At 51.6% G+C, this 27,378-nt stretch overlaps 1 protein-coding gene across 1 annotated transcript in view; it reads right to left on the bottom strand.

Annotated features, from left to right (window-relative positions):
• OBSCN (obscurin, cytoskeletal calmodulin and titin-interacting RhoGEF) overlaps window positions 1–27,378 on the bottom strand; it is a 158,023-nt gene that overhangs the window by 31,762 nt on the left and 98,883 nt on the right. Inside the window, exons 41-55 of the mRNA XM_061190097.1 lie at window positions 23,115–23,378; window positions 21,945–22,208; window positions 20,971–21,237; window positions 20,491–20,757; window positions 20,116–20,388; window positions 19,215–19,487; window positions 18,697–18,893; window positions 18,448–18,523; window positions 11,939–12,211; window positions 10,780–11,055; window positions 10,167–10,454; window positions 9,759–10,034; window positions 8,789–9,162; window positions 7,402–8,260; window positions 6,343–6,621 (exon numbers count right to left, since the gene is read on the bottom strand). Coding sequence (XP_061046080.1) covers window positions 6,343–6,621; window positions 7,402–8,260; window positions 8,789–9,162; window positions 9,759–10,034; window positions 10,167–10,454; window positions 10,780–11,055; window positions 11,939–12,211; window positions 18,448–18,523; window positions 18,697–18,893; window positions 19,215–19,487; window positions 20,116–20,388; window positions 20,491–20,757; window positions 20,971–21,237; window positions 21,945–22,208; window positions 23,115–23,378 — 4,506 coding nt within the window. The remainder of the gene's footprint in view (window positions 1–6,342; window positions 6,622–7,401; window positions 8,261–8,788; window positions 9,163–9,758; window positions 10,035–10,166; window positions 10,455–10,779; window positions 11,056–11,938; window positions 12,212–18,447; window positions 18,524–18,696; window positions 18,894–19,214; window positions 19,488–20,115; window positions 20,389–20,490; window positions 20,758–20,970; window positions 21,238–21,944; window positions 22,209–23,114; window positions 23,379–27,378) is intronic.

The raw sequence follows: 27,378 nt of genomic DNA, 5'->3' as shown, positions 1-27,378 counted from the left end.
GATTTAATTGATATTTATAGAACATTCCACCCAAAAGTGGCAGAATACACTTTCTTCTCAAGGGCACATGGAACATTCTCCAGGATAGATCACATCTTGGGTCACAAATCAAGCCTTGGAAAATTTAAGAAAATTGAAATCGTATCAAGCATCTTTTCTGACCACAACACTGTGAGATTGAAAATCAATTACCGGAAAAAATTGTAAAAATCACAAATACATGGAGGCTAAACAGTGCACTACTAAATAACCAAGAGATCAGTGAAGAAATCAAAGAAGAAATAAAAAAATACATAGAAACAAATGGCAACAAAAATACAACCACCCAAAACCTATGGGGCACAGCAAAAGCAGTTCTAAGAGGGAAGTTTATGGCAATTCAATCTCACCTCAAGAAACAAGAAAAATCTCGAATAAACAATCTAACCCTAACCTAAAGCAACTAGAGAAGGAAGAACAAAGAAAACCCAAAGTCAGTAGAAGGAAAGAAATCACAAAGATCAGAGCAGAAATAAATAGAAATGAAGAAAACAATAGCAAAGATCAATAAAACTAAAAGCTGGTTCTTTGAGAAGATAAACAAAATTGATAAACCCTTAGCCAGACTCATCAAGAAAAAAAGGGAGAGGACACAAATCAATAAAATTAGAAATGAAAAAGGAGAAATCACAACTGACACCGCAGAAATACAAAGGATTATAGGAGACTATTACAAACAACTATATGCCAATAAAATGGACAACCACGAAGAAATGGACAAATTCTTGGAAAGGTACAATTTTCCATGACTGAACCAGGAAAAATTAGAAAATATAAACAGACCTATCACAAGTAATGAAATTGAAACTGTGATTGAAAATCTTCCAACAAACAAAAAGCCCAGGACCAGATGGCTTCACAGGCGAATTCTATCATACATTTAGAGAGGAGCTAACACCAATCCTTCTCAAACTCTTCCAAAAAATTGCAGAGGGAGGAACACTCTCAAATTCATTCTACAAAGCCACCATCACCCTGATACCAAAACCAGAAAAAGATATCACAAAAAAAGAAAATTATAGACCAGTATCACTGATGAACATAGATGCAAAAATCCTGAACAAAATACTAGCAAACAGCATCCAACAACATATTAAAAGGATCATACACTATTATCAAGTGAGATATATCCCAGGGATGCAAGCGTTCTTCAATATATGCAAATCAATGTGATACACCATATTAACAAATTAAGGAATAAATACCATATGATCATCTCAATAGATGCAGAAAAAGCTTCTGACAAAATCCCACACCCATTTGTAATAAAAACTCTCCAGAAAATGGGCATAGAGGGAACCTACCTCAACATACTAAAGGCCATATATGACAAACCCATAGCAAACATCATACTCAATGGTGAAAAACTGAAAGCATTTCCACTAAGATCAGGAACAAGACAAGGATGTCCACTCTCGCCACTCGTATTCAACATAGTTTTTGGAAGTCTTAGCCACAGCAATCAAAGAAGAAAAAGAAATAAAAGGAATACAAATTGGAAAAGAAAAAGTAAAACTGTCACTGCAGATGGCATGATACTATACATAGAGAATCCTAAAGCTGCCACCAGAAAACTGCTAAAACTAATCAATGAATTTGGTAAAGTAGCAGGATACAAAATTAATGCACAGAAATCTCTGGCATTCCTATACAATAACAACCAAAAATCAGAAAGAGAAATTAAGGAAACAATCCCACTTACCATCGCAACAAAAGGAATAAAATACCTAGGAATAAACCTACCTAAGGAGGAAAAAGACTTGTACTCAGAAAACTATAAAACACTGATGAAAGAAATCAAAGATGACCTAAACAGATGGAGAAATATACCATGTTCTTGGATTGGAAGAATCAATATTGTCAAAATTTGTCAATATTGTCAAAATCAATATTGTCAAAATACTACCCAAAGCAATCTACAGATTCAATGCAATCCCTATCAAACTACCTACCAATAGCATTCTTCATAGAATTAGAACAAAAAATTTTACAATTCGTATGGAAACACAAAAGATCCCGAATAGCCAAAGCAATCTTGAGAAAGAGAAACAGAGCTGGAGGAATCAGGGTCCCTGACTTCAAACTATACTACAAAGCTACAGTAATCAACGTAGTATGGTACTGGCACAAAAACCGAAATATAGATCAATGGTACAGGAGAGAAAGCCCAGAGATAAATGCACACACATATGGTTACCTAATTTACGATAAAGGAGGCAAGAGCATACAATGAGAAAAGACAGCCTCTTCAATAAGTGGTGCTGGGAAAACTGGACAGCTACATGTAAAAGAATGAAATTAGACACTACCTAACACCATACACAAAAATAAACTCCAAATGGATTAAAGACCTAAATGTAAGACCAGACACTATAAAACTCTTAGAGGAAAACATAGGCAGAACACTCTATGACATAAATCACAGCAAGATCTTTTTCGACCCACCTCCTAGAGTAACGAAAATAAAAACAAAAATAAACAAATGGGACCTAATTAAACTTAAAAGTTTTGCACAGCAAAGGAAACCATAAACAAGATGAAAAGACAACCCTCAGAATGGGAGAAAATATTTGCAAATGAAACAATGGACAAAGGATTAATCCCCAAAATATACAAACAGCTCATGGAGCTCAATATCAAAAAACCAAATAATTCAATTAAAAAATGGGCGGAAGACCTAAATAGACATTTCACTAAAGAAGACACACAGATAGCCAAGAGGCACGTGAAAAGATGCTCAACATCACTAATTATTAGAGAAATGCAAATCAAAAATACAATGAGGTATCCCCTCACACCAGTCAGAATGGCCATTACCAAAAAGTCTAGAAACAATAAATGCTGGAAAGGGTGTGGTCAAAAAGGAACCCTCCTGCACTGTTGGTGGGAATGTAAATTGATACAACCACTATGGAGAACAGTAAGGAGGTTCCTTATAAAACTAAAAATAGAACTACTGTATGACCCAGCAATCCCACTACTGGGCATATACCCTGAGAAAACCATAATTCAAAAAGAGACATGTACCACAATGTTCACTGCAGCACTATTTACAATAGCCAGGACATGGAAACAACCTAAATGTCCATTGACAGATGAATGGATAAAGAAGATGTGGCACATATATACAATGGAATATTACTCAACCATAAAAAGAAACGAAATTGAATTATTTGTAGTGAGGTGGATGGACCTAGAGTCTGTCTTACAGAGTGAAGTAAGTCAGAGAGAGAAAAACAAATAGCGTGTGCTAACACATATATGGAATCTAAAAAAGAAAAAAATGGTACTGATGAACCTAGTGGCAGGACAGGAATAAAGACCTTGACATAGTGAATGGACTTGAGGACACGGAGCGGGGAGGGGGAAGCTGGGGCAAAGTGAGAGTAGCATCGACATATATATACTACCGAATGTAAAATAGTTAGCTAGTGGGAAGCAGCAGCATAGCACAGGGAGATCAGCTCGGTGCTTTGCAATGACCTAGAGAGGTGGGATAGGGAGGGTGGGAGGGAGACTCAAGAGGGAGGGGTTATGGGGATACATGTATGCATATGGCTGATTCACTTTGTTGTAAAACATAAACTAACAGTATTGTGAAGCAACTGTACTCCAATAAAGATCTATTACAAAAAAAAAAAAAAAAGAAAAAGAAAATCATATACCTGATAAGGATCTATCAATAGTACTCAGAATATACAAAAAACTCTTACAACTCAAAATTTAAAAAACAAATAATCTAATTTTAAAATGGACAAAGGATTTCTCCAAAAAAAGATACACAAATGGCCAATAAGAACATGAAAAGATGCTCAATATCATTAGTCAGTAGGGAAACGCAAATCAAAACCACAATGAGATACCACTCCACATCCATTAGGACGACTATAATTGAAAAGATGAACAAAAACAAGTGATGGCAAAGATGTAGGGAAATTGGAACCTTTGTACACTGCTGGCAGAAATGTAAAATGGTGCAGCCGCTGTGTAAAAGAGTTTGTCGGTTCTTCTAAAAGTTAAACATAGAGTTTACCATCTGACCCAGCAATTCCACTCCTAGGTATAGATCCAAGAGAAATGAAAACGTATGTCCACACAAAAACTTGCACATGAATGTTCATAGCAGCATTATTCATAGCAGCCATAAACCAATGGATAAACATCATCCAATGAATGGATAAATCGTCCATATACAGTGAAATATTTTTCAGCCATAAAAAGGAATGGAGCACTGATATTTATTACATGGATAGACCTTGGAAACAAGCTCAGTAATATAAACCAGACATAAAAAGCCACATATTGTATAATTCCATTTACATGGAAAGTTCAGAATAGGCAAACCCACACAGACAGAAAACAGATTAGTGGTTGCCAGGGGTTGGGGGAGGGGGAATGGGGAGTGACAGTCAATAGGTATGGGGTTTCTTTCTGGGATGATGAAAATGTTCTGGAATTAGATGGTAGCATAACCTTGTGAATATATTAAAAACCACTGAATTATACATTTTTAAATGGTGAATTTTATGGTGTGCAAATATCTAAAAACTTTTAAATCCCAATAGAAAAGATAAGTTATGTACAGAGAAACAAAGATAAGAACGACATCATATTTCTCATTGGAAAGAATGCAAGCTAATAGATGGTGGAGCAACATCTTTAAAGTATGGAAAGAAAAAACTGTCCTAGAAAAAATATCCTAAAGAAAAGCAAAATAAAGACATTTTTCAGATATACCCACACTACAAAAATTACTAAAATATGTCCTCCAGACAGAAAGAAAGTGTTACGAGATAGAAATCTAGACCTACATAGCAAAATAAAGAGCTTGGAAATGGAACTACTTAGGTAAATATAGAAAATATTGTCTTATTTAAGATAATAGACTTGTTGTTATATTTAATAGTTTTATTTTCCTTTTTGTTGAGAGAATTATAGATTCTCATGCTGTTCTAAGAGATAATACAGAGATCCCATTTACTCTTCACCCAGTTTCCAGTGATGTTAACTTGTCTCATAGCTATAAAAGGTGACATTGCTATGATCCCTCGATCTTGTTCAGATTTCACAAGTTTCACGCGAACTCCATTGAGTATATGTGTGTTTGTTTAACTTTATGCAATAAAATGAAATTTTATCAGAATTGTTGCACATGTTAATAATTTGTTCCTTTTCTTTGCCAAGTAGTATTCCATAGACTAGCCATACCACAGCTTAACAGTTGGGTCATTACCAGTTTTTGGCTATTGGGAATAAGGCTGCTATGAGTATTTGGGCACAGGTTTTATTATGAATTTGAGTTTTTATTTCTCTGGGATAAATACCAAAAAAGGCAATTGTTAGATCATACAGTAACTACATAGTTTTGTGAGCAACTGCAAACTGTTTTTCAGAGTGGCTGCACCACTTTACACTCTCACCAGCAATGCATGAGAGATCCCATCAGGGAAATGGAAATAAAAACAGGCACATCTTCCATGTGCTTCTTTGCCGTCTATATGTCCTCTCTCTTGAAATGTATGGAAAGGTCTTTTGCCCCTATTCTAATTGGATTTTTAAAAAATTTTTATTGTTTAATTTTGAGCTTTCCTTTACATAGTTTTTAGTCCTTTATAAGATGTGTGATTTGCAGGAATTTTCTCCCAGCCCATAGCTTTTCATCCTCAACACCTGGTCTTTCTCAGAGCAAAATGTTTTAACTCTGAGGAGGTCCAGTTTACCAATTTTTCCTTTTATGGGTCAAGTCTAAGCAGTCTTTTCCTAGCCCTAGGTCCTGAGGATCTCCTCCTACTTTTTTCTAAAAAAGCTTCAGCTTCAGCTCCAGCTTCATATTTTACATTTAAGTATTTAATCCATTTTGAGCTAATTTTCACATAAGGTCAAAGTTCATATTTTTGCCTACGAGTGTTCAAATTACTCCAGCATCATTTGAAATTCCATCCTTGAATCTGAAATTCTATCCTTACTCCATTTAATTGCTTTTGCATTTTTGTCAAAAATCAGATGGATATATTTGTACTGAAGCTGTCTAGGGCCCGCCAGGAATCAGGGACAAAGACCAAATATATATTTCTCATTGTGCCACAGTGCCGTTAACCACCCACTGTGCCCATGGGGTACCTCCAAACCTTTCCAGGTACCTCCCCAGCCCAGCCACCTCTCAAGGGGGCTCCAAGAGAACACTCTATCCTCCACAAGACATTCCAGCCCCAAATCCTGCCTGGCCTGAGGCCAATGGTCTCCAGCACTGCCTCTCCCAGCCAGGATCCCACCCTGAACCATCAAACCTGAATGAGCACTCACGGTCCACGCGGAGCTCCGCTTTGGTAGAGGACACACCCACGCTGTTCTCAGCCAGGCAGCGGTAGACACCCATGTCTGCTGGCACCACAGCTGTGATGATGAGCTGGTGGCCGCCCTGCTGGTCCTCACTGATCATGTAGTGGTCATCCTCCTCCAGCACCCTCCCGTCCTTGAACCAGTGCACACTGGGCACGGGCTGGCCTGTCACCACACAGTCAAAGCTCACGGGGTACCCATCCAGCACCTCCTGATTCTGTAGCTCAGTCAGGAACACCGGGGCTGGGAGGGATGGGCAGGGCATACGACACGTTAGCCTCAGGCTCCCCCAAGTTGCCCCAGCTGCCAGCGGTTCAATGTACGTGATCTGCACGGCACCCATTCACATGAGTGCTCACAGAGTGGGCGGCTAAACAGAACTCTGTCTCTGCCAACTGAGCTCTTCCCTCCTCCCTATGCTCTAGAAGAATCCTCTCTTTGTTAGCCTGGTTCCCAAGCTACCATGAGGCCAGAGAGATAGCAGACAGGAAATGGGGAGGAAGCAGAAGTAAAGGGAAGACCAAGGTCGGTTGCCTGGGATTGGAAGCACGCTAGTAGCTCAGAATTAAAGAGGAGGAATGATGCTGTGGGTTATTAATGATACTCCCTTTGTTGTTCCTAGGGAGATGCAAGTAAACAGTGAAATGACTATTTAATTAACTTTAGTCGCTAGAGTGGGACATGGGGTTCAGGCTGTACTATGTGGAACCCCACCTTTTATACAGATTATATCTGAAACCCTCATGGGGGAAAAAATAACCCTAAACTTGAATCCATTTCACAGAACAGAACTCTGAGGCTCCAAGAGGCTAACCAGTAGCAGGCAGAGCTGGGATTTAAATTGAGCTCTGTCTAACCCCAAAGTCAGGGCTCCTCCCAGCTCAGTGGGCTGCACCTGCGAACGGCCAGAAGCTGAAGCCCCTTGAGCTAAACCTCCTTGAGTTTTCAGCTGACCCTGGTCACCGCTGCTGCCTTCGCTCTTCCTCTCCCCTCACCCCTGACCCAGGCAGCTTGCAGACTCACCTGCCTCTGCGGCCAGTGCTGGCTCCGGAGGCGCTGCAGGGGTGGGGGCCACCTTGCCAATGCGCATCTCCACCCCATGCAGCCCCTGCTCTGACAGGCTGATGTCCACTCTGTTGTCCAGCGTGCCAAACATGTCCTGGAAGCAGGTGGCTGCCCGGCGGGCCTCGGCAAGCGCCTCGAAGCGGATGCAGATGGACTGTTCATCTTCGCGGTATGTCTGCCTGTCCCCAGGCTCCTCGGGCTCTGCCTTGCCCTTGTCAGCACTGAAGATCTCCTCATCTGAAACCTCTGCCGGGCCCTTCGTGCGGAAGAGGCGGTACAGCCGCCGGGCGGCCCGGCGGAGGGTGTCATCCAGCTCACTCCCGGAGGAACTCTCGGTCTCACTCTCCGTCCCACTGACCACCACACAGGCACTGTGGGCCACACGGCCAAACTTGTTGCTCACCTGACAGGTATAGTGGCCAGCGTCGGCCCGGCCCAGGCTAGTGACCAGCAGAGAGCAGGTGCCATCCCCAAGCTGGTCAATGTGGTGGTGCCGGCCATCAGTCAGCTCCACACCGTCCTTCAGCCAGCGGGCACGCACATCTGTCTTGCTGGACACTACACACTCCAGATGCAGGACATCTCCCACCTGTGCCACGGTGTCCCCAAACGTGCGGCAGAACACAGGCCCCTCCTGCTGCTGCATCTCCTTCCGGACCTTATAACCCTTGAAGGCAGCCTGGATCTTCACTGCTGCCTTCTCCATGGATAGGTCACCCAAGTCCCCAACGCTCAGGTCTCCTGGTGGTGGGGGTACTGAAGCTGGCTTCTCCTGCTGCTTTTGTGGCTTCCCAGAAGGCGCTGCTGGGGCCTCAACCTGTGTGCGCAGATAAGGTGGGGCACCTGAGGCCCGGGACAGGGAAAGGATTGTGTAGGGACACACACAGGGCAGGGGGAAGCAGAGCCCAGGTCTCCTGCCCCAGCTGCATGTCTTGCTCCAGCATGCCTGCTGCCTGCTACCTGCTGTCAACTGCACTACCTTCACTGAGGCCGAATGCCTGATGGCTTCTGTTGCTTCCAAAAAGCAAGCCCACCCTCCCTAAAACTGCTTTCCCCAGAGCAGGACAGAGTTGTGAGGAATACCAAGGAGAGATAGGTTCCAGCTCCTCAGAAAAGAAGTTTTAACAGCCAGGTGGATGGATGGATGGATGGGTAGGTGGATGGTCGATGGATGGGTAGATGGATGACCAACAGATGGGCAGATGGTGGGTGGGTGGGAGAATGGATAAACAGATGGTGGATGGACCGACGGACAACAGTGGATAGATGACGTGTGGATGAATGACAGAGTGGCAAAGATCTAAGAGACCCAGGCCTCTCCTTGTAGGTCAAGCTGGAGACTCACCTTGCTGGCCAGTGGTGAGGCACTGGCCCTCCCAGCCTTCTTGAGGTAGGTAACCAGGGAAGGAGTGCCCGCACGGGACTCGTCGTCAGAGCTGGTGTGTGAGAGGTCAGCCTCGCCAGTGCGTGTCAGCTCGTCAGCCGTGGAAGAGTCCTCAGAGAGGTCAGGAGCCACCTCCTCCACCTCCTGCCGCAGGCACTGCGGGCGTCCATCCTCCTCGGGCAGCTCGCTGATGGAGTCCAGCGTAGGCTCTCGGCTCATGCGGCGCTTCCGGGCCAGGGCCTCCCACAGGAGATGCAGGTCGCCTTCCTGGGCCGCCTCAGGGGGCAGGCTGGGCTGTGTGGGGACCTCATCCCCAGATTCTGGGGTCAGCACCACTGAGGAGGGCAGGAAACTGGTCAGTCAGGCAGGGACAGAGCCATAACCCCAGGCCAGCCTTAGCTACTGACCACGGTTCCCCTTATAGGCCTCTGCTGCCTGCCTGGGCCCCCAAGAGTTCTGATGCACAATGTGTACAAGGTTTTAGAGGCTCTGAATGGCCCTCTATAGGCCTCAGCATCCCCTGATCAAGCCAGACCTCAGTCTTCCTCCTGCACAGGAGGGGATGACCACAGGGAGCACCAGGCCAGGGTCAGTGCAGGTGCAGGGGAGCTCAGAGTGCAGGGGGCTCAGAGAACAGGGATCCAAGGGTTTAAAGAACCAGCAGTGGGCACCAAGGGCTGCATTGGCCAGGATCCCACTCAGAGAGCGATGTGACCTCAGATGCCAATGATATGGGTTCTGACAGGAGGCTGAGCCATACCGATCTGTGCATCTCCCCACCCCGGGCCTCAGTCTTTCCTGGTGTGAGGCAGTGTCCTCAAGATGACCTCCTGCAGTTCCCCGAGAGAGAACCAGTGAGCAAGAGGGCTGGCCCACTCCATATCCCAGGGCTCCTCCCTCCCCTGTGCACGCTGGGCCCTGGGAGACATACCCTGGAAGGCAGCAGCTGCCACAGAGACCGGATCCCGTGCAGGGGCGCAGCGATACTCGCCCTGGTCCTCCGCTGAGAAGTCCCGAATCAACAGCGTCTGCCGCTGACCCTGGCAGAGAAGCTGGAAGCGCCCACTGGGCTGGATGCGCTCTGTTCCCTTCAGCCAGATGACCTCACCAGCCTCGGCCACCTCACACTCCAGACACAAGTCCTCCCCAGCTGCCACCTGCCGGCTCTCAGGGGCAGGGGGTGCAGGCATGGGCTCCTGGGGCTCTGCTGGGAAGAGTGATCAGGAACAGGAGGGGTGCATCAGTAAGGACGCGGGCAGGGACCCCCAGCTTAGAGAGGCCTTGAGGGCTCCAGGCTGGACCCCTACCCTCATAAACCAGGACTCAGGCAGCAACTCACCAAGCCTCACGGTCCGGGGCAGGTACACAGGCTCCCCAGCGCCTGCCGCGCCCACTGCGGCCACACGGAAGCGGTAGGTCTCCCCGGGGGCCAGGCCACCCACCAGGCACTCGGGCCCGGGCACCAGCTCATGGCACAGCTGCCACTCTCCTGTGGCCGCTGCCTTCATTTCTACCCGATAGCCACAGAGACCACCTCCGCCGTCACTCGTGGGAGCCACCCAAGACAGTGTCACGGAGCTGCCAGTGCGCCCCACCACCTCGGCGTCCTCTGGGGGGTCGGGGAGGCCTGTGGGGGCGGGCAGGAGGCACAGGGTCAGTGCAGAGGCTGGCAGTCGGCACCCACAGCCCTGCCCACCCTGGCGTCTGCTGGTGGGGCACAGTGTGGTCCACCCCTCAGAGTCCTGTGAGCAGCTGTGCCCCACAGCCCAGCCTTTCTGCGGGGGCGAGGAAGGTGCGTTTGAGTCACAGGAAGACTGTGTGCCCAGAGGCCACCCAGCGTGGGGGCTCACGGAGAGCCCCAGCAGCCTCTGAAGCTGAAACCTCCTGCCCCCCGACCTGTCTCCCCGAGAGCCCTGGACCCGAGCTGCAGCAGGCAGACCCAAGCCACCCACCCAGCACAGTGAGCCTCGCAGAGGCCACGGCATCACGGGCGGCGAAGGTGACCTCGCCGGCGTGGTGTAGCTGGGCCCGGTGCAGCAGCAGGGTGTGCTGGCTGCCTTCGGCGGTGACTGTCCAGTCTGCGTCGTCAGGCTGCACCGAGGCTCCATTTATGTACCAGGTCGCCTCACCCACCGGCACTGTCTCGCTGAGCGTGCAGCTGAAGCTGGCCCGCCCCCCGGCCAGCACGGCCGTGTCCCGGGGTGCCTCCAAGACCTCCAAGCGCCAGCCTGCAGGGTGGGGTGGCAGTGTGAGCTCAGGGGCCAAGGGGCGGCCTGGGGCGGGGGGGGCTCGGAGACACCCATGCCACCCCCTCCCGTAGCCCCCGAGAAGAGGAGGGCACCAGCCTCAGGTGGGAGTGGCCTCAGAGATCAACGTCACCAAGGCTACCACCCCATGCTCCTGTGGGCAAGTCTCAGAAATCGATGCCCTTCCCAGAGGCCCCAGCTTCCCCCCCCTACCCCGCACTCCACCCCTGACCAAGCAGCTGGGTACCCAGTGGGAGGGGTCTCCAAGACCCACGCCCCACTGCTGCCCCAGCCCTGGCCTACTACCCATAGCCAAATATCCAGTGAGAAGGGTCTTGGTAACCTATGCCCCCTCCTAGGACCCCACCCCCCTCGCACCCCACAGTGTGATATCTCGTGGGAGGGTTCCAAGAGGCTCATGCCTCCTGCATCCCTGGCCTCAGCCCCTCCCCCTGCACCCAAGCAGTGAGGTATCCGGTATCTGGTGGGAGAGGTTGAAGAGTCCCAAGTTCCCACACAGTGACCCTAGCCCACCCACCCCCGCCCCCTGCAGCGTGTGGTATTTGGTAGGATGGGTCTGAGAGACTCACACACACCCTGTGGTCCCAGCTCCACCCCCAGCGTCCCTGCAGTGGGTGATCCCGTGGGAGGGGTCTCAGCGACTGACCGCCCCCCTACATCCCCACCCTCCCACACTCTTGCAGTGGGGTATCAGTGGGAGGGGTTGCAGAGAACTACGCCCCCCCTCCCCGTGGCCCCAGAACCGCCCCCCTACCCCTGCGTCGTGGTATCTGGTGGGAGGGATCGCAGAGAACCACCCTCCCCCCTTGAACCCAGCCCACCCTCCCGACCCCACAACTCTAACCTCGGACTGTGAGGAACGCAGATGTCACCATGTCCCCCACCAGGAAGGTCACCCGGCAGCTGTCTTGAGGCCGCAGGTTTCTGAGCAGCAGCAGGTGCCGCAGGCCGTCCTCAAAGTAAACCACCTCGGCATCCTCAGAGGTGCGCACCGGCTCGTCATCCAGCAGCCAGGTGTGGGCGGCCACCTCCGGCCGCGACAAGAGGCACTCGAACAGCGCCTCACCGCCCTCAGGCGCCTCCACGTTTTCCAGGCCTCTCACCACAGTGTTCTTGGCTGCGGAAAGAAGGTGGCTCAGGGCGTTCTCAGGGCTTCTCCTGCCCAGCACCCCCAAGAGTCACATGGAACAGCCCCCTTCAGGACAAAGGGCCTAAGAGAATGCAGCCAGGTGGAGGGCGTCTGGGTGTCCACCTGAAGTAGCCACACAGGGACCTCCTGAGGATGGGCCCTGCCCATCCCCATGCCATCACCAGACCTGCGGCTGGGAAGGAGGGTCCTCCCCACCTCACACGTAAGAAGCCTCACGAATGTTCCTTCACAGACTGAAAATTCACTGGCGGCCACAGCCGGGCTCAAACCCAGATGGAGGTTTATGCCTCTCAGCTTTGCTGCAGCATGGGGCTCTGGAAAAGTGTTCCATTCCTTTCCTCCCCCAGCCAGGCTGGCAGACCTGTTGGGCTGCTCCCCTCACTCACTCAGACCAGACAGACCTCTGCCCTCATTTTCAGCCTGACCTAATTCTCTTGTACATACAGCCCAGGGGTCAGTAATAAGCAGCTATGCATTTTTCATGGAAGCCATGATGTCAGGACTGGGCATGCCAGGCCCCAGATCCAGCTCAATGCCTGGTTCCCAAGGGCTTGCCACCTCCAAGAGCCAATTCCCATGACAGGCCACCTGGACCCAAGGTGATCCAGTGGGCTTCAAAGTCCACAGGGGCTTCCTGAATGAGGTGGATCTCTGAGGATGGGTAGGGGAGGTGTCCAGGCAAGGGAAGAAGGAAGAGGGGACACCATGATGGGACTGAAGAGGGATTCATGCGGGGGGCAGCAGGGAGCCAGGCCAGTGGGGTGAAGGACGTAAAACAAGGTGGGGGGCAATAGGCAGGGGTGAAGTCAGGCAGGAAAGGAGCACCACATCACCCAAGGCTGTACGGGATGCTGGGGAGGTCTAGCCTTGACCCACACGACAACAAGGAGCCACTGCGGTCACCGAGGGGGTGGCAGCTTGGCCAAAGCTCCAGGCCCACAGCCCCAACTGCTGTCTGGGCTATGCACCCTGAATGGAACCCACACAAAGCCCTGATGCTCCCTCCTAGCTCATCCACAGAGTCCACACACCCCTCAGGCAGAGGTGTCCACTCTGGACAGGGGTCCCCGAGGAGTTAAGAGGGGAGGGCATCTCAGAGCAGAGGACCCATGGGGCCCATCCACATCCCTCTCCTTGCCACCCTCCTGGCCCTGGTATGCTCACATCACAGACCAGACTCCCCCCATAACCCTGGCTCCTTTCCTCCCCAGGTCAGAACTGACAGAACCAACGGGGACCTAGGAGTGCATCCCACATCTCCACTGTGCTTGGATGGCTGCGACCAGCCCCATCAGGGCTGCAGCTGCTCTTGGCCGCGATGAGATGGGTCGGGGGCAGGGAGAAGGCTGGGCCTGCAATCAGCGCTGGAGTTCACCCTCCTTAGCTCCTATCCAAGGATCAAGGCTGCTTTATTTCTATAAAATCCCAGATAGTAAAGCAGCAGTGGTGACCCCCTGAGGTCTCCTTCCTGCCATCTCCTGCTTCTCTGCATTTTGTTCTCTACTCCCTGCCTGAGGCCTGAAGGCTCTGTCCCAGATGTCCACAAGCCCCCACCCCCGCTGCCTCCTTCAGGCCCAGGTTCACACTGCAGCCCCTCCCCACAGCTCTTCTCACATTTTCCTTCAGCTCCCACAGGAATGTCACCCCTGAAGGGAGAGAGTTTTGTCTGTTCACTGCTGTGCCCCCAGGGGCCAAAAAAAAAAGTGTTTAAAAACTTAAGTTATTGAACTAGTGTGTGAATGGGGTGTGAGCGACCTCAGGCGGCCAGTGGCCCAGACCAGGTCCCACCTGCTCTTCCCAGCTTGGATGGCCCCCTGACAACTGCCTGACAACTGCCAGCTCACTCACCACTGGGAACATTTCAGGTTTTCCCAAATAGAAAGTAGCTTCAGCCAAATGGCACCTCCGCCCCTGCAGACCTGCAGCCCATTGTCTCCCCTCCTTGGCCCCCCATAGGGTATCCTGGCTGTGCTGCAGATAGGAAAGTGGGGCTCAGAGCGTCCTCTGAGTGACCAGCCCGGGAAGGGGCAGAGCTGGGGTCTGAACTCAGTATTCGTGGAGCTCAGCCCAGTGGCCCTCCTCTGCTCTAGGACACAGCCCCGTCTATGGCCACACAGGCCCCAGGCCTGCCCACCCACCTGCTTGCCTGGAGGCTGCCTCCCTGCCTGCCTCTACCTCCACCCCTCCCCGACAGGGTGTTCTGGATACAGATTCTTCAAGTAGCCTCTGCCCTTGTGTTTTCTATCTGTGCTGTCCTGACAGGCTGCTTTGGGAGGAGAAGGGGTCTGGGTGGGTAGGCTCAGAGCCTAGGATCTGCTTACGGGGATCCCACCTTTCTAGCACGCTGTCACTGCCTGCCATTTCACCGTTATGGCTCCACCTGAGCAGCACCATAGCTGTGCTGGGCCTGGGGCTGCCCGCCAGACGGCCTCACCTTGCACTTGCAGCAGGGCCACCACGCGGGTGCCCGCGGCCTCACAAGTATAGATGCCGCTGTCACAGGGCAAGGCCGGCCTGAAGGACAGCCTGGCCACGGTCCAGTCCTGCTCTATGATGACACGGCGCCCATCAGCGCACACCTCCTGCTCGTCCATCTTCCACGTGGCCTGCACGGGCCGTGAGTACTGGCAGAGGAGTTCAGCCGGGCCACCCTCCTCCACTGCCAGGTCCTGCATGGCACTGACCACTTCCACTGTGGGATCTGTCGGCCGACAGGCCAGGCACACGTCAGCTGGAGCAGTGTGACTGAGGCCCACCCACCCTCTGCAGTCAGCATCAGCGACTCAGAGGCAAGCAAAAGCAGGGCTGTGGTAGAAGGGGGACCCACCCCGGTGACCCAGGGCCCTCCACGTGGGGCAAACCTTGCCACCATACACCCCCGCCCACAGCAGACTATTAGCTCAGTCTCCATCCACTGGGCCTCTCCTAGCCACTGTTTCCCCTGAGCCCTCACTTCCTCTAGCCCAGGGCGCATGTTGCCCCAGTAGGACACAACAACCACTCCTGAAAGCCCTTGGGCTCATTCGGGCTCCACAGCTCCGATGGGCACTTGGCACCCCCAGCCCAACTTATCCCTTCTCCAGGGGCCTTGTCACCCGCCCCCTCAGGGCTCCCATCCTGCTGAAATCCTATCAACAAACGGTTTGCCCCTCTGACCTGGGCAAATGTCCACATTTATTCTGCAAGAGCACGGAGGAGGCCAGTTGACAAATATGCCAGTCAAAGCCACACTGGGCTGCTGTGCCAGAAGTGCCCAATGCCCCCACTGGGAGTGGGCTGAGGGGGTTCCGTGGAAGCCCACTACCCTCCCCAAGGACTAGCTCTTTCCCAGAAGGGTGCAAGACACTGACCAAGCCAACAGCACGGGAAGCAGCTACAAGCAAGGACAGTGCAGGCCATGCCTGGGGCTGGGAAAGCTGCCTTCACCTCCAGGCTGCTCTCTGGGCGTGTGACTGAAGGAGGGGCAACTGCAGAGTGGTGGCCAGGTGGGCAACTGTGCCCAGGGCCCTATAAGCAGGTGGGAATGAAACTCCAGTTTCACTGCTGAGTCCAGCCTTCTTTCTCATCCCCCAGGTGGGACTGCAGCCTGCCCACAGTGCCCACTCATGGAACACACGGAGAGATGCCCAGTCTGTGTGTTGGGGGCCAGTCCCTGAACCCCCACCCTGGGAGCCCGCAGGAAGCGTGCAGGGGCAGCAGGGGCAGAAGCTCCAGCATAGGGCAGGGTTCCATCGGCTGGTACCTTTGACCAACAACTTGGCCCTGGAGACCAGGGGCCCTGCCCGGAAGGTGATGGTGCCTGAGTCAGCGACCCCCAGGCCTGAGAGCGTGAGGGAGTGGAAGGTCCCATCATGCACGGAGATGGCACTCTGGGGGCCGTCCTGCAGCAGGGTCCCATCCAGCCACCAGTGGGCCTCCGGCCCACCCGCACGGGACACCTCACAGGAGAACGTGGCCACCTCCCCCGCAAAGACGTCCACGTTCTGTAAGCCACGTACCAGGCACGGTGCTGCCTCTGTGCAAGAGGACGAAAGGAGGGGAGCTGGGGGTGCCCTGGGCCTGTGGGGCCACCCTGAGGTCCACCATGCTGGAGGCAGCCTGGGGCTGGGGTCTAGAAATTTATCCAGGCCAGCTGGCACCCCCTGCTCACAGAATGAGACATGGAGACCACCCATAGTGAGCCTGTGGAGAGCCAGCTCAGCATCCCTGCACCTCACAACCCCCTTCAGAACATGTTCGGTTTCATCAAAGGAGACCAATGACCTGCATCTCACCCCTTTCAGAAGGCAGAATTAACAAGCCCCAAGTCCCATGGCTGCCATCTTTATGGGGTTCGGTGTGGGATAGAGAAGAGAGGTCATGGGGTCCACCTCTCTGAGAGGGAGGGGGTCTGCTCAGGAAGTGAGCCTTCCTTCCTGGGGGTGTGGAAGCAGATGCTTCTCCCATCCCCAGAGGGCCATTTGTCCAGATGTCCCCTAAGGTCCCTTTGGCCCTAAGATTCTGGGGCCCTAATGCAAAATGGCAAATTCCCCCTGACCTGTCACACAGCCGGGCGTGAGCCCAGGGGGTTTCCCAGATGCCTGCTCTGTGTCTGCACACCCGCCCCAGCCAGGCTCTCCCTCAGAAGCCCTCCATGTCCCTCCTAGGCATGCACCATCAACTCTCCAGTCCCAGGCCCACACCAGCCCCTCCATGTTCTCCCAAGAGTGCACATCTAACTGTATCCCCAACCTGCTCCACCAGCTCCCCATTCCCATCTTCGGCACAGTTCCCAAGCTTGCCCGTATCCCACCAACCACCCATCTGCACAAGCTCAAGCTCATGGCTCTCTGCCTGAAGCCACAGCTGCTGTCTGTACATGAGCCAGTTTGCCCCAACTGGGGACCTGGGTTGAGAGGGGCCAAGGCACTTCCCTCAGTGGGATCTGCAAGACCCAACCCAGCTCCATGCTGCCTCTCACGGACACCCACTCTGATGAACACATGAGGCCCCTCCTGGCCTGACTCTGCTCAGGACACACAGGATACTGCCCCTTCCCATCATTCAACTTGAGGGCACTGCACTCTGGAGACTTTCCCAGCCCCACAGGCCACATGAAGACTCGGGGTGGGGACACCTGGGACTCAGGACACACTGTCTCCATGTACAACTCCCCCAGCAGATTGGGGACTCCCTGAGGGCAGAGCTGCAAATGGCCCCTCTCGAGGTAGATAGTAAATATATGATGGACAGATAGTGGATGGATGAGTGGATGGATGGGTGAATGGATGGTGGATGGATGGACAGATAATGGATAAATGATGGCTGGCTGGATGGCTGGATGGTAGATGGATAAACGGATGGATATGTGGATGAATGGGTAGATGGTGGACAGATGGATGGATGGATAGATGGATGAATTAATGATGGATAGATGGTGGATGGATAAATGTATTGATGGTAGATAATGGTGGGTGGATGGATGGATAGACGATGGATGGTGGATGAATGGATGGATGCTGGATAAATGGATGGACGGATGGATCGATGGATGGATGGAATAGAGGGGTGGATGGATGCATGCACGCATAGATGGATGGGTAAATGGTGGATGGGTTGATGGCCAGTGGATGGTAGATGGACGGGACCAGTATGAGAACCAGGAGTAGGACAGCAAGGGAGGGTCTCTCATGGCCAGGTATCCAGAGATGACTAACTCTGGGGACAAGGTATAACAAGTTGAAAGTCCTTAAATCCTATTTGCATGTCTGGGCCCAGGTACACTATGCCCCAAACCACTCACGTGTCACAGGTGTGCTATTGTATCAACATCTGGGAGCCTGTCAGGTATGCAGGTGTGTGTAAATGTGGACAAGAGCACACAAACCTGCATCACAAGGAGTAGCTATATGGAGGGTACAAGTCCAGAAGGCCCTGCCTCCATCTCAGGGCCCAAGTCCCCAGCAGCCAGACTCCCCATCTCCCTCCTACACACAGCACTGATCCCACACAAGGACCCAACACACACCAGAATTTCTCAGGCTGATCTTCACTAGCCCACTTCCAGTGGCTTTAGTGGTCAAGAGTGGAAAACTGCCACCCCACAGCAAGATCATTGCTGGAAGGCTCAGGTTTCTGGCCTTACCACCTGCCAACAGTTCCTTGAGTAGGGAAACATGGGCACCTACAAGCAGGAAGGCTGGGTATAGGAGAGGGCTGCCCACCTGTGACCTTCAGCTGGGCCTCTGAGCGACATGAGCCCACTTGGAAACTGATGGTTCCGGCATCTTCAGGGGTCACCTGTGGAAGCAGAGATGGGGGCATCAGCCCGGCAGTGCCATGTCAACCATCTCTACTTTGCAAGTCCCCAGCCCAATTCCACTGGAGTTGAAACCTTCCCTCTCTCCCACCCCTGGGGGTTGGGAAGGCCCCTGGACGCATTGTGGGGTACAGGCAGGTCTGGGGAATGCCACCTTGTGCAGGGTGAGCAAGTGGAGTGTGCCATGCTCCACCGTGATGTCGTTCATCTCGTTGGCCTGCAGGGGCACCCCTCCCAGGGCCCAGTGGGCCTCCTGGCCCAAGGCCCTTGACAGTCGGCACTGGAAGTGGGCATCCTGGCCCTCGCTGAGCTGCACATCCTGCAGGGGCTCCAGGATGGTCACCTCAGGGGCTGCATGGGTTGGGGGAGGGGTAGAAGCATGGCATCAGCCTCCGTGTCTGGGATGCCCCTCCCCCACCGTCAGGAGCACCTCCCAGTCTCCAGGGTCTGCCCCCAGCACCCCTGCCCCAATCCCGGAAGACAAGCACACTGGGCACCACTCTACCCCAACATCTTGGGTCACCCCAGAATCACTCGTTCACCACCAGTTCCCCACCCTCAAAGGCAGGAAACCTTGTCATCTATCACTGTCCCTTGACAGGGCCTGGCCCAAGGAGGACCTGGATGTCCTGGCCCCAAGCGCAGTGAGCAGTGAGGCCCAGTTCCTGCTACCTGTGACGGTGAGTTGGGCAGAGGATGTGTGGAGGCCCACGTGGAAGGAGACAACGCCCGCATCCTCGGGAGTCACGTTCTTCAGCCGCAGTGTATGGGTGCGGCCACCCCGCACGGCCACTTCGGTCACCTCATTGCTCTGCAGCGGCAGGCCCTGGAGGCGCCACTCCACATCCACGGCCTCAGCCCGCGACACTTCACAGCTGAACTCTGCTTCCCCGTCGGCTTGCACCTCGGTGTCAACCAGGCCCCGCACGATGGTCACCTCAGGCTCTGGAGTGTGGGCAAAGGGGGCCTTTACCAGCCAGGTCAGAGAACCTTGGCCAAGCTCCCGTGCCCCCCGCCCCAACTCACCTCCAGGAAGCCCTCCCAGGCACTCTCATGCTCTTCTCCTGCCACACGGCCTCTATCTGCCCCCCGTGAGATTCATCACCCGGTTTGCTCACAAACACAGCTCCCTACCATGACACTGAGCTACTGGGGACAGAGCTGGGGCTGGGGGCACCTCTGTTTGGAGGAAGCGGGCAAGGGATTGTGGGGTGGTGGGCTGCTTTTGTTCCTTCCCCCCCCCAACCCCGTGGCCAGCCCTGCCCTGGCTGGGACATCAGGGGGGCAAGACCTTCAGAACAGACAGGCAGGAGCTCACAGAGGGTGGCCCAGGCCAGGCTGCCCCACCTGCTGGCAGGGGCGGGAGGAAGGGCAGTGTTCAGGGGCTACGGTTTCCTCACCGTCGACGCTCTTTTCTAGGGGCACCAGCGCCAGAGTGGTGCAGAGAACTCTTGTAACCCCAGGGGTCTTAGAGCCACCCCAGAACAGCATCCGGCGAGAGAGGGTACCGGGGTGGGCCAGGTGTGCCCCCAGGGCAGCTATGTGGGGAGTGGGTGTGGCAGGGAGGGCTCACCTTTGACTTTGAGGGAGGCCAAGGTTTTCTGGCTGCCCACCATGCAGGCGTACTCGCCCGCGTCCTTGGCCTCAAGTCCGTGGATCAGTAGCTCACACGTGGCCCCCTTGCGTCGCATCTCATACTTGGGACTCCCTTGCAGTTCCACACCCTCCTTGAGCCACAGCACGGGGGCCCCAGGCTCTGAGTCATTCAGCTGGCAGCACAGCTGGGCCACACCACCCGCCTCCTGCTCTGCACTCTGCAGCTCCATCTTAAACGTGGGCCTAGGGGCTGGAGGGTCAGGGAGGGGCTCTTAGGGCTGCTACTCAAGGCGCCTGCCAGCTCCATGGGGGCTGAGGGGCCCGGGGAGGGCAGGGGTCCCGGGAAGCTCACCGCGGACAGAGAGGCTGGCAGTGCTCTGTGCATGGCCTGTGTCGCAGGTGTAGTGGCCGGCATCCTCCTGCTCAGCACCGTGCACCAGCAGCTCAGCGGCTGTGCCCTCCAGCACCATCTGGTACTTGGCACAGGGGAAGAGCTGCAGGGAGCCCTTGCGCCACTCCACGCTGGCACCTGCCCGGCTCAGCTCACAGCGCAGGTGTGCCGTTGCGCCCTCGTCTACCTCGTGGGCCTGCAGCTCCCGAAGGAACCTCACGGGTGCAACTACAGGGGTGAGGGAGAATGTGAGGGCAGGTGCAGGAGCAGCTATGGGGGCAGGGGAGCCCAAAGGCGTGCAGCTAAGGTGGAGGGGTAGCGGGGGGAAGAGCTTCAGGCCAGGTCTGCCCCGTGTTGCACGCAGGAGCCCATGTCACCTCCAGGGTGGAGGTGCGGCCCTGACAATCCCCCACAGTACGTGGGGCTGGCCTCGGGGCCCACCTGTGACGGTGAGGGTGGCGCTGGTGGCCTGGGAGCCGCAGGTGCAGGTGTATTCTCCAGTGTCCTCCCGGCGCAAGTCCCGAAGCACCAGCTCCGCCATGTGGCCCCGCTGCTGTGGCTCCCAGCGCTCGTCAGCCTGCAGCTCCAGGCCACCCTTACTCCAGACCACAGCAGCGCTAGGCTCAGACAGCTCACACCGCAGGCTGGCTGAGGTGCCCTCCTCAGCCTGCAGGCTCTGTAGTGGCTTCCTGAACACCACCTGTGGGGCTGTGGGGTGGGGGTCAGGGGGTGGAGGGGAGAGAGAAGGTCAGCCCCAAGGCTGGTGCCCAGACACCCAGCCAGGACACTGGCACCCCAAAACCCAGTGAGACCCACCCAGGGCCTAGGCCAGGTGTGGCCCATGGCTTTACCCCAGCTGCCTGACCTGCGCAAAGGACCCAATGCCACGGGCTCCTGGAGGCTGGGGGTAGAAGTGGAGTCATGGGCCTGGGTCCACTCTAAGGGGAAGGAGGGACTGAACTGGCGGCTATGAGAGGAACTCTGGATCTGACCCAGGCTATTCTCATGCTGACCTCCACCCAGAAAGCCCACAGACAGGCCTGTATCCCTCCAGGTCATCAAGGTGGGGGCAGGGGATCTCCTTGGACCCCTAGGGTGGGGCCATGACCGTCAGATCCTGACTAGAGGCTTTGGAGTATAAGGAGAAAGTTGACTGCATTATGACGGGTGGAGGGAGGGGAATAAGGTAGGAGTTCTATCCCTACGGTGAGGGTAAGCTTTGTGAGGTCATTTGGCTGGAGATCAGTACGCAGACACAAGGACACTGAACAGAGCTCTAACAGGGGAGCACAAGGGTGACATAAAGAAATTGCACACCGCACAGAGGAGGCAACCACTCATGGGGAGCCAGTGTGGGCACAAGAGACAAGGGCACAAGTACAGGCTCCCAAGTAAGTCCACAGGGCCATCTTTACCCCTAATGGTCAGCGTGGCAGAGGTCCTCTCCTGCCCGCAGACACAACAGTACTCCCCGGCATCCGCCATAACCAGGCCACGAATCTCCAGCTCACACATGGCTCCGTCCTGCCTCAGGCTCACTCTGTCCCCGGCTCTGAGGGTCTCGGGCCCCTTCCTCCACTCCACAGGGGCTGCCTTGTTCAGCTCACAGCGCAGCGTAACCGTGGCCCCTTCCGTGGCCTCTTCCTTCTTCACACCCTTTGTGAACTTGGCAGGCAGGCCTGGAGATGGTCAGAAACACACAAACGCTATCACGCTCTCTGATCACGCAGAAGAATCAGGACGTGCACAGTACATAGAAGACACAAAACCCAACTGGACACGGACCACCTGCTGGGTGTGCCCAGTACACACAGTGGACTGTGACAGTTAAAGCTCCAACCTGTACATGTGCCACACAGCAGACAGGGACCATGACAGGGACAACAAAAGAATTATGGAAGGAAAAGGATAGTGAGAGAGCAGGGTAGAAAAGGAAACTGAGAGCAGAGAGGTGATGGGCAGCCACCAAATGCCAGTCCACGTGGTCACATGTGGTCTTTACCCCTGACGGTGAGCGTGGCTGATGTCCTCTCCTGCCCGCACACACACGAGTACTCCCCAGCATCCTCCTCAGTCAGGTCATGGATCTCCAGCTCACACACGGCTCCGTCCTGCCTCAGCCTCACTCTGTCTCCAGCTCTGAGGGTCTCAGGTCCCTTCTTCCACTCCACAGTGGCTTCCTTGCTCAGCTCACAGCGCAGCGTGGCTGTGGTCCCTTCCGTGGCCTCCTTGCTACTCAATGTTCTTATGAACTCAGTAGGCAGAGCTGAGGACGATCAGACAGACATAGACATCAGAGTCGTGGGAGAACTTCAAAGGCAGCACATGACAGGACAGAGGAAAAGACACAGACTCCTACAGGATAATAGGACAGAACCTGCGGTGACATGAGGGGTGGAAAGTAGTTTAGATGCTGGTTTCTCGTGGTTCACACAACAGCCCAGAATGGGGAAGGAATTCCGTGGAGTTATGGGAAGAGGGTGGCACTGAGATGAGGAGGGTAGGTGGGATGAGTGCAGGGGGATGCCATTAAATCAATAATTAGACACCAAAACACAGCTCTGCTTCGCCACATGGGTCTTTACCCGTGACAGTGAGTGTGGATGAGGTTTTCTCCAGGCCACACACACACGAGTACTCCCCGGCATCTGCCACAACTAGGTCACGGATCTTCAGCTCACACACGGCCCCGTCCTGCCTCAGGCTCACTCTGTCCCCGGCTCTGAGGGTCTCGGGCCCCTTCCTCCACTCCACAGGGGCTGCCTTGTTCAGCTCACAGCGCAGCGTGACTGTGGTCCCTTCCGTGGCCTCTTCCTTCTTCACACCCTTTGTGAACTTGGCAGGCAGGCCTGGAGATGGTCAGAAACACACAAACGCTATCACGCTCTCTGATCACGCAGAAGAATCAGGACGTGCACAGTACATAGAGGACACAAAACCCAACTGGGGAGGGAGGGGCAAGATGGCGGAAGAGTAAGACGCAGAGATCACCTTCCTCCCCACAGATACATGAGAAATACATCTACACGTGGAACTGCTCCTACAGAACACCCACTGACGCTGGCAGAAGATGTCAGACCTCCCAAAAGGCTCTTGGTGCTCCAGCCAGGCATCAGGGCTGTGCCTCTGAGGTGGGAGAGCCAACTTCAGGACACTGGTCCACAAGATACCTCCCAGCTCCACGTAATACCAAACGGCGAAAATCTCTCAGAGATCTCCATCTCAACATCAAGACCCAGCTTCACTCAACGACCAGCAAGCTACAGTGCTGGACACCCTATGCCAAACAACTAGCAAGACAGGAACACAGCCCCATCCATTAACAGAGAGGCTGCCTAAAATCATAATAAGGCCACAGACACCCCAAAACACACCACCAGACGTGGACGAGCCCACCAGAAAGACAACATCCAGCCTCATCCACCAGAACACAGGCACTAGTTCCCTCCACCAGGAAACCTACACAACCCACTGAACCAACCTTAGCCACTGGGGACAGATACCAAAAACAACGGGAACCACGAACCTGCAGCCTGTGAAAAGGAGACCCCAAACACAGTAAGATAAGCAAAATGAGAAGACAGAAAAACACACAGCAGATGAAGGAGCAGGGTCAAAACACACCAGACCTAACAAATGAAGAGGAAATAGGTAGTCTACCTGAAAATGAATTCAGAATAATGATAGTAAGGATGATCCAAAATCTTGGAAATAGAATAGACAAAATGCAAGAAACATTTAACAAGGATGTAGAAGAACTAAAGAGGAACCAAGCAATGATGAAAAGCACAATAAATGAAATTAAAAATACTCTAGATGGAATCAATAGGAGAATAATTGAGGCAGAAGAACGGATAAGTGACCTGGAAGATAAAATGGTGGAAATAACTATTGCAGAGCAGAATAAAGAAAAAAGAATGAAAAGAACTGAGGACAGTCTCAGAGACCTCTGGGACAACATTAAACGCACCAACATTCGAATTATAGGGGTCCCAGAAGAAGAAGAGAAAAAGAAAGGGACTGAGAAAATATTTGAAGAGATTATAGTTGAAAACTTCCCTAATATGGGAAAGGAAATAGTTAATCAAGTCCTGGAAGCACAGAGAGTCCCATACAGGATAAATCCAAGGAGAAACACACCAAGACACATATTAATCAAACTATCAAAAATTAAATATAAAGAAAACATATGAAAAGCAGCAAGGGAAAAACAACAAATAACACACAAGGGCATCCCCATAAGGTTAACAGCTGATCTTTCAGCAGAAACTCTGCAAGCCAGAAGGGAGTGGCAGGATATACTTAAAGTGATGAAGGAGAAAAACCTACAACCAAGATTACTCTACCCAGCAAGGATCTCATTCAGATTTGATGGAGAAATTAAAACCTTTACAGACAAGCAAAAGCTGAGAGAGTTCAGCACCACCAAACCAGCTTTACAACAAATGCTAAAGGAACTTCTCTAGGCAAGAAACACAAGAGAAGGAAAACACCTACAATAACAAACCCAAAACATTTAAGAAAATGGGAATAGGAACATACATATCGATAATTACCTTAAATGTAAATGGAATAAATGCTCCCACCAAAAGACACAGACTGGCTGAATGGATACAAAAACAAGACCCATATATATGCTGTCTACAAGAGACCCACTTCAGACCTAGAGACACATACAGACTAAAAGTGAGGGGATGGAAAAAGATATTCCATGCAAATGGAAATCAAAAGAAAGCTGGAGTAGCAATTCTCATATCAGACAAAATAGACTTTAAAATAAAGACTATTACAAGAGACAAAGAAGGACACTATATAATGATCAAGGGATCGATCCAAGAGGAAGGTATAACAATTGTAAATATTTATGCACCCAACATAGGAGCACCTCAATACATAAGGCAAATACTAACAGCCATAAAAGAGGAAAACGACAGTAACACAATCATAGTAGGGGACTTTAACACCCCACTTTCACCAATGGACAGATCATCCAAAATGAAAATAAATAAGGAAACACAAGCTTTAAATGATACATTAAACAAGATGGACTTAATTGATATTTATAGGACATTCCACCCAAAAACAACAGAATACACATTTTTCTCAAGTGCTCATGGAACATTCTCCAGGATAGATCATATCTTGGGTCACAAATCAAGCCTTGGTAAATTTTAAAAAATTGAAATCGTATCACGTATCTTTTCCGACCACAACGCTATAAGACTAGATATCAATTACAGGAAAAGATCTGTAAAAAATACAAACACATGGAGGCTACACAATACACTACTTAATAACGAAGTGATCACTGAAGAAATCAAAGGGGAAATCAAAAAATACCTAGAAACAAATGACAATGGAGACACGACGATCCAAAACCTATGGGATGCAGCAAAAGCAGTTCTAAGAGGGAAGTTTATAGCAATACAAGCCTACATCAAGAAACAGAAAACATCTCGAATAAACAACCTAACCTTGCACCTAAAGCAATTAGAGAAAGAAGAACAAAAAAACCCCAAAGCTAGCAGAAGGAAAGAAATCATAAAGATCAGATCAGAAATAAATGAAAAAGAAATGAAGGAAACAATAGCAAAAATCAATGAAACTAAAAGCTGGTTCTTTGAGAAGATAAACAAAATTGATAAACCATTAGCCAGACTCATCAAGAGAAAAAGGGAGAAGACTCAAATTAATAGAATTAGAAATGAAAAAGGAGAAGTAACCACTGACACTGCAGAAATACAAACGATCATGAGAGATTACTACAAGCAACTCTATGCCAATAAAATGGACAACCTGGAAGAAATGGACAGATTCTTAGAAATGAACAACCTGCCAAGACTGAACCAGGAAGAAATAGAAAATATGAACAGACCAATCACAAGCACTGAAATTGAAACTGTGATTAAAAATCTTCCAACACACAAAAGCCCAGGACCAGATGGCTTCACAGGCGAATTCTATCAAACATTTAGAGAAGAGCTAACACCTATCCTTCTCAAACTCTTCCAAAATATTGCAGAGGGAGGAACACTCCACAACTCATTCTACGAGGCCACCATCACCCTGATACCAAAACCAGACAAAGAGGTCACAAAGAAAGAAAACTACAGGCCAATATCACTGATGAACATAGATGCAAAAATCCTCAACAAAATACTAGCAAACAGAATTCAACAGCACATTAAAAGGATTATACACCATGATCAAGTGGGGTTTATTCCAGGAATGCAAGGATTCTTCAATATACGCAAATCAATCAACGTGATACATCATATTAACAAATTGAAGGAGAAAAACCATATGATCATCTCAATAGATGCAGAGAAAGCTTTCGACAAAATTCAACACCCATTTATGATAAAAGTCCTGCAGAAAGTAGGCATAGAGGGAACTTTCCTCAACATAATAAAGGCCGTATATGACAAACCCACAGCCAATATTGTCCTCAATGGTGAAAAACTGAAACCATTTCCACTAAGATCAGGAACAAGACAAGGTTGCCCACTCTCACCACTATTATTCAACATAGTTTTGGAAGTGTTAGCCACAGCAATCAGAGAAGAAAAAGAAATAAAAGGAATCCAAATCGGAAAAGAAGAAGTAAAGCTGTCACTGTTTGCAGATGACATGATACTATACATAGAGAATCCTAAAGATGCTACCAGAAAACTACTAGAGCTAATCAATGAATTTGGTAAAGTAGCAGGATACAAAATTAATGCACAGAAATCTCTTGCATTCCTGTATACTAATGATGAAAAATCTGAAAGTGAAATTAAGAAAACACTACCGTTTACCATTGCAACAAAAAGAATAAAATATCTAGGAATAAACCTACCTAAGCAG

This window comes from Eubalaena glacialis, chromosome 4 (genome assembly GCF_028564815.1).
Source record: "Eubalaena glacialis isolate mEubGla1 chromosome 4, mEubGla1.1.hap2.+ XY, whole genome shotgun sequence".
NCBI lineage: Eukaryota > Metazoa > Chordata > Mammalia > Artiodactyla > Balaenidae > Eubalaena > Eubalaena glacialis.
Note: the sequence above shows the minus strand (reverse complement) of the source record. Positions and strands in the feature narration are given on the sequence as shown.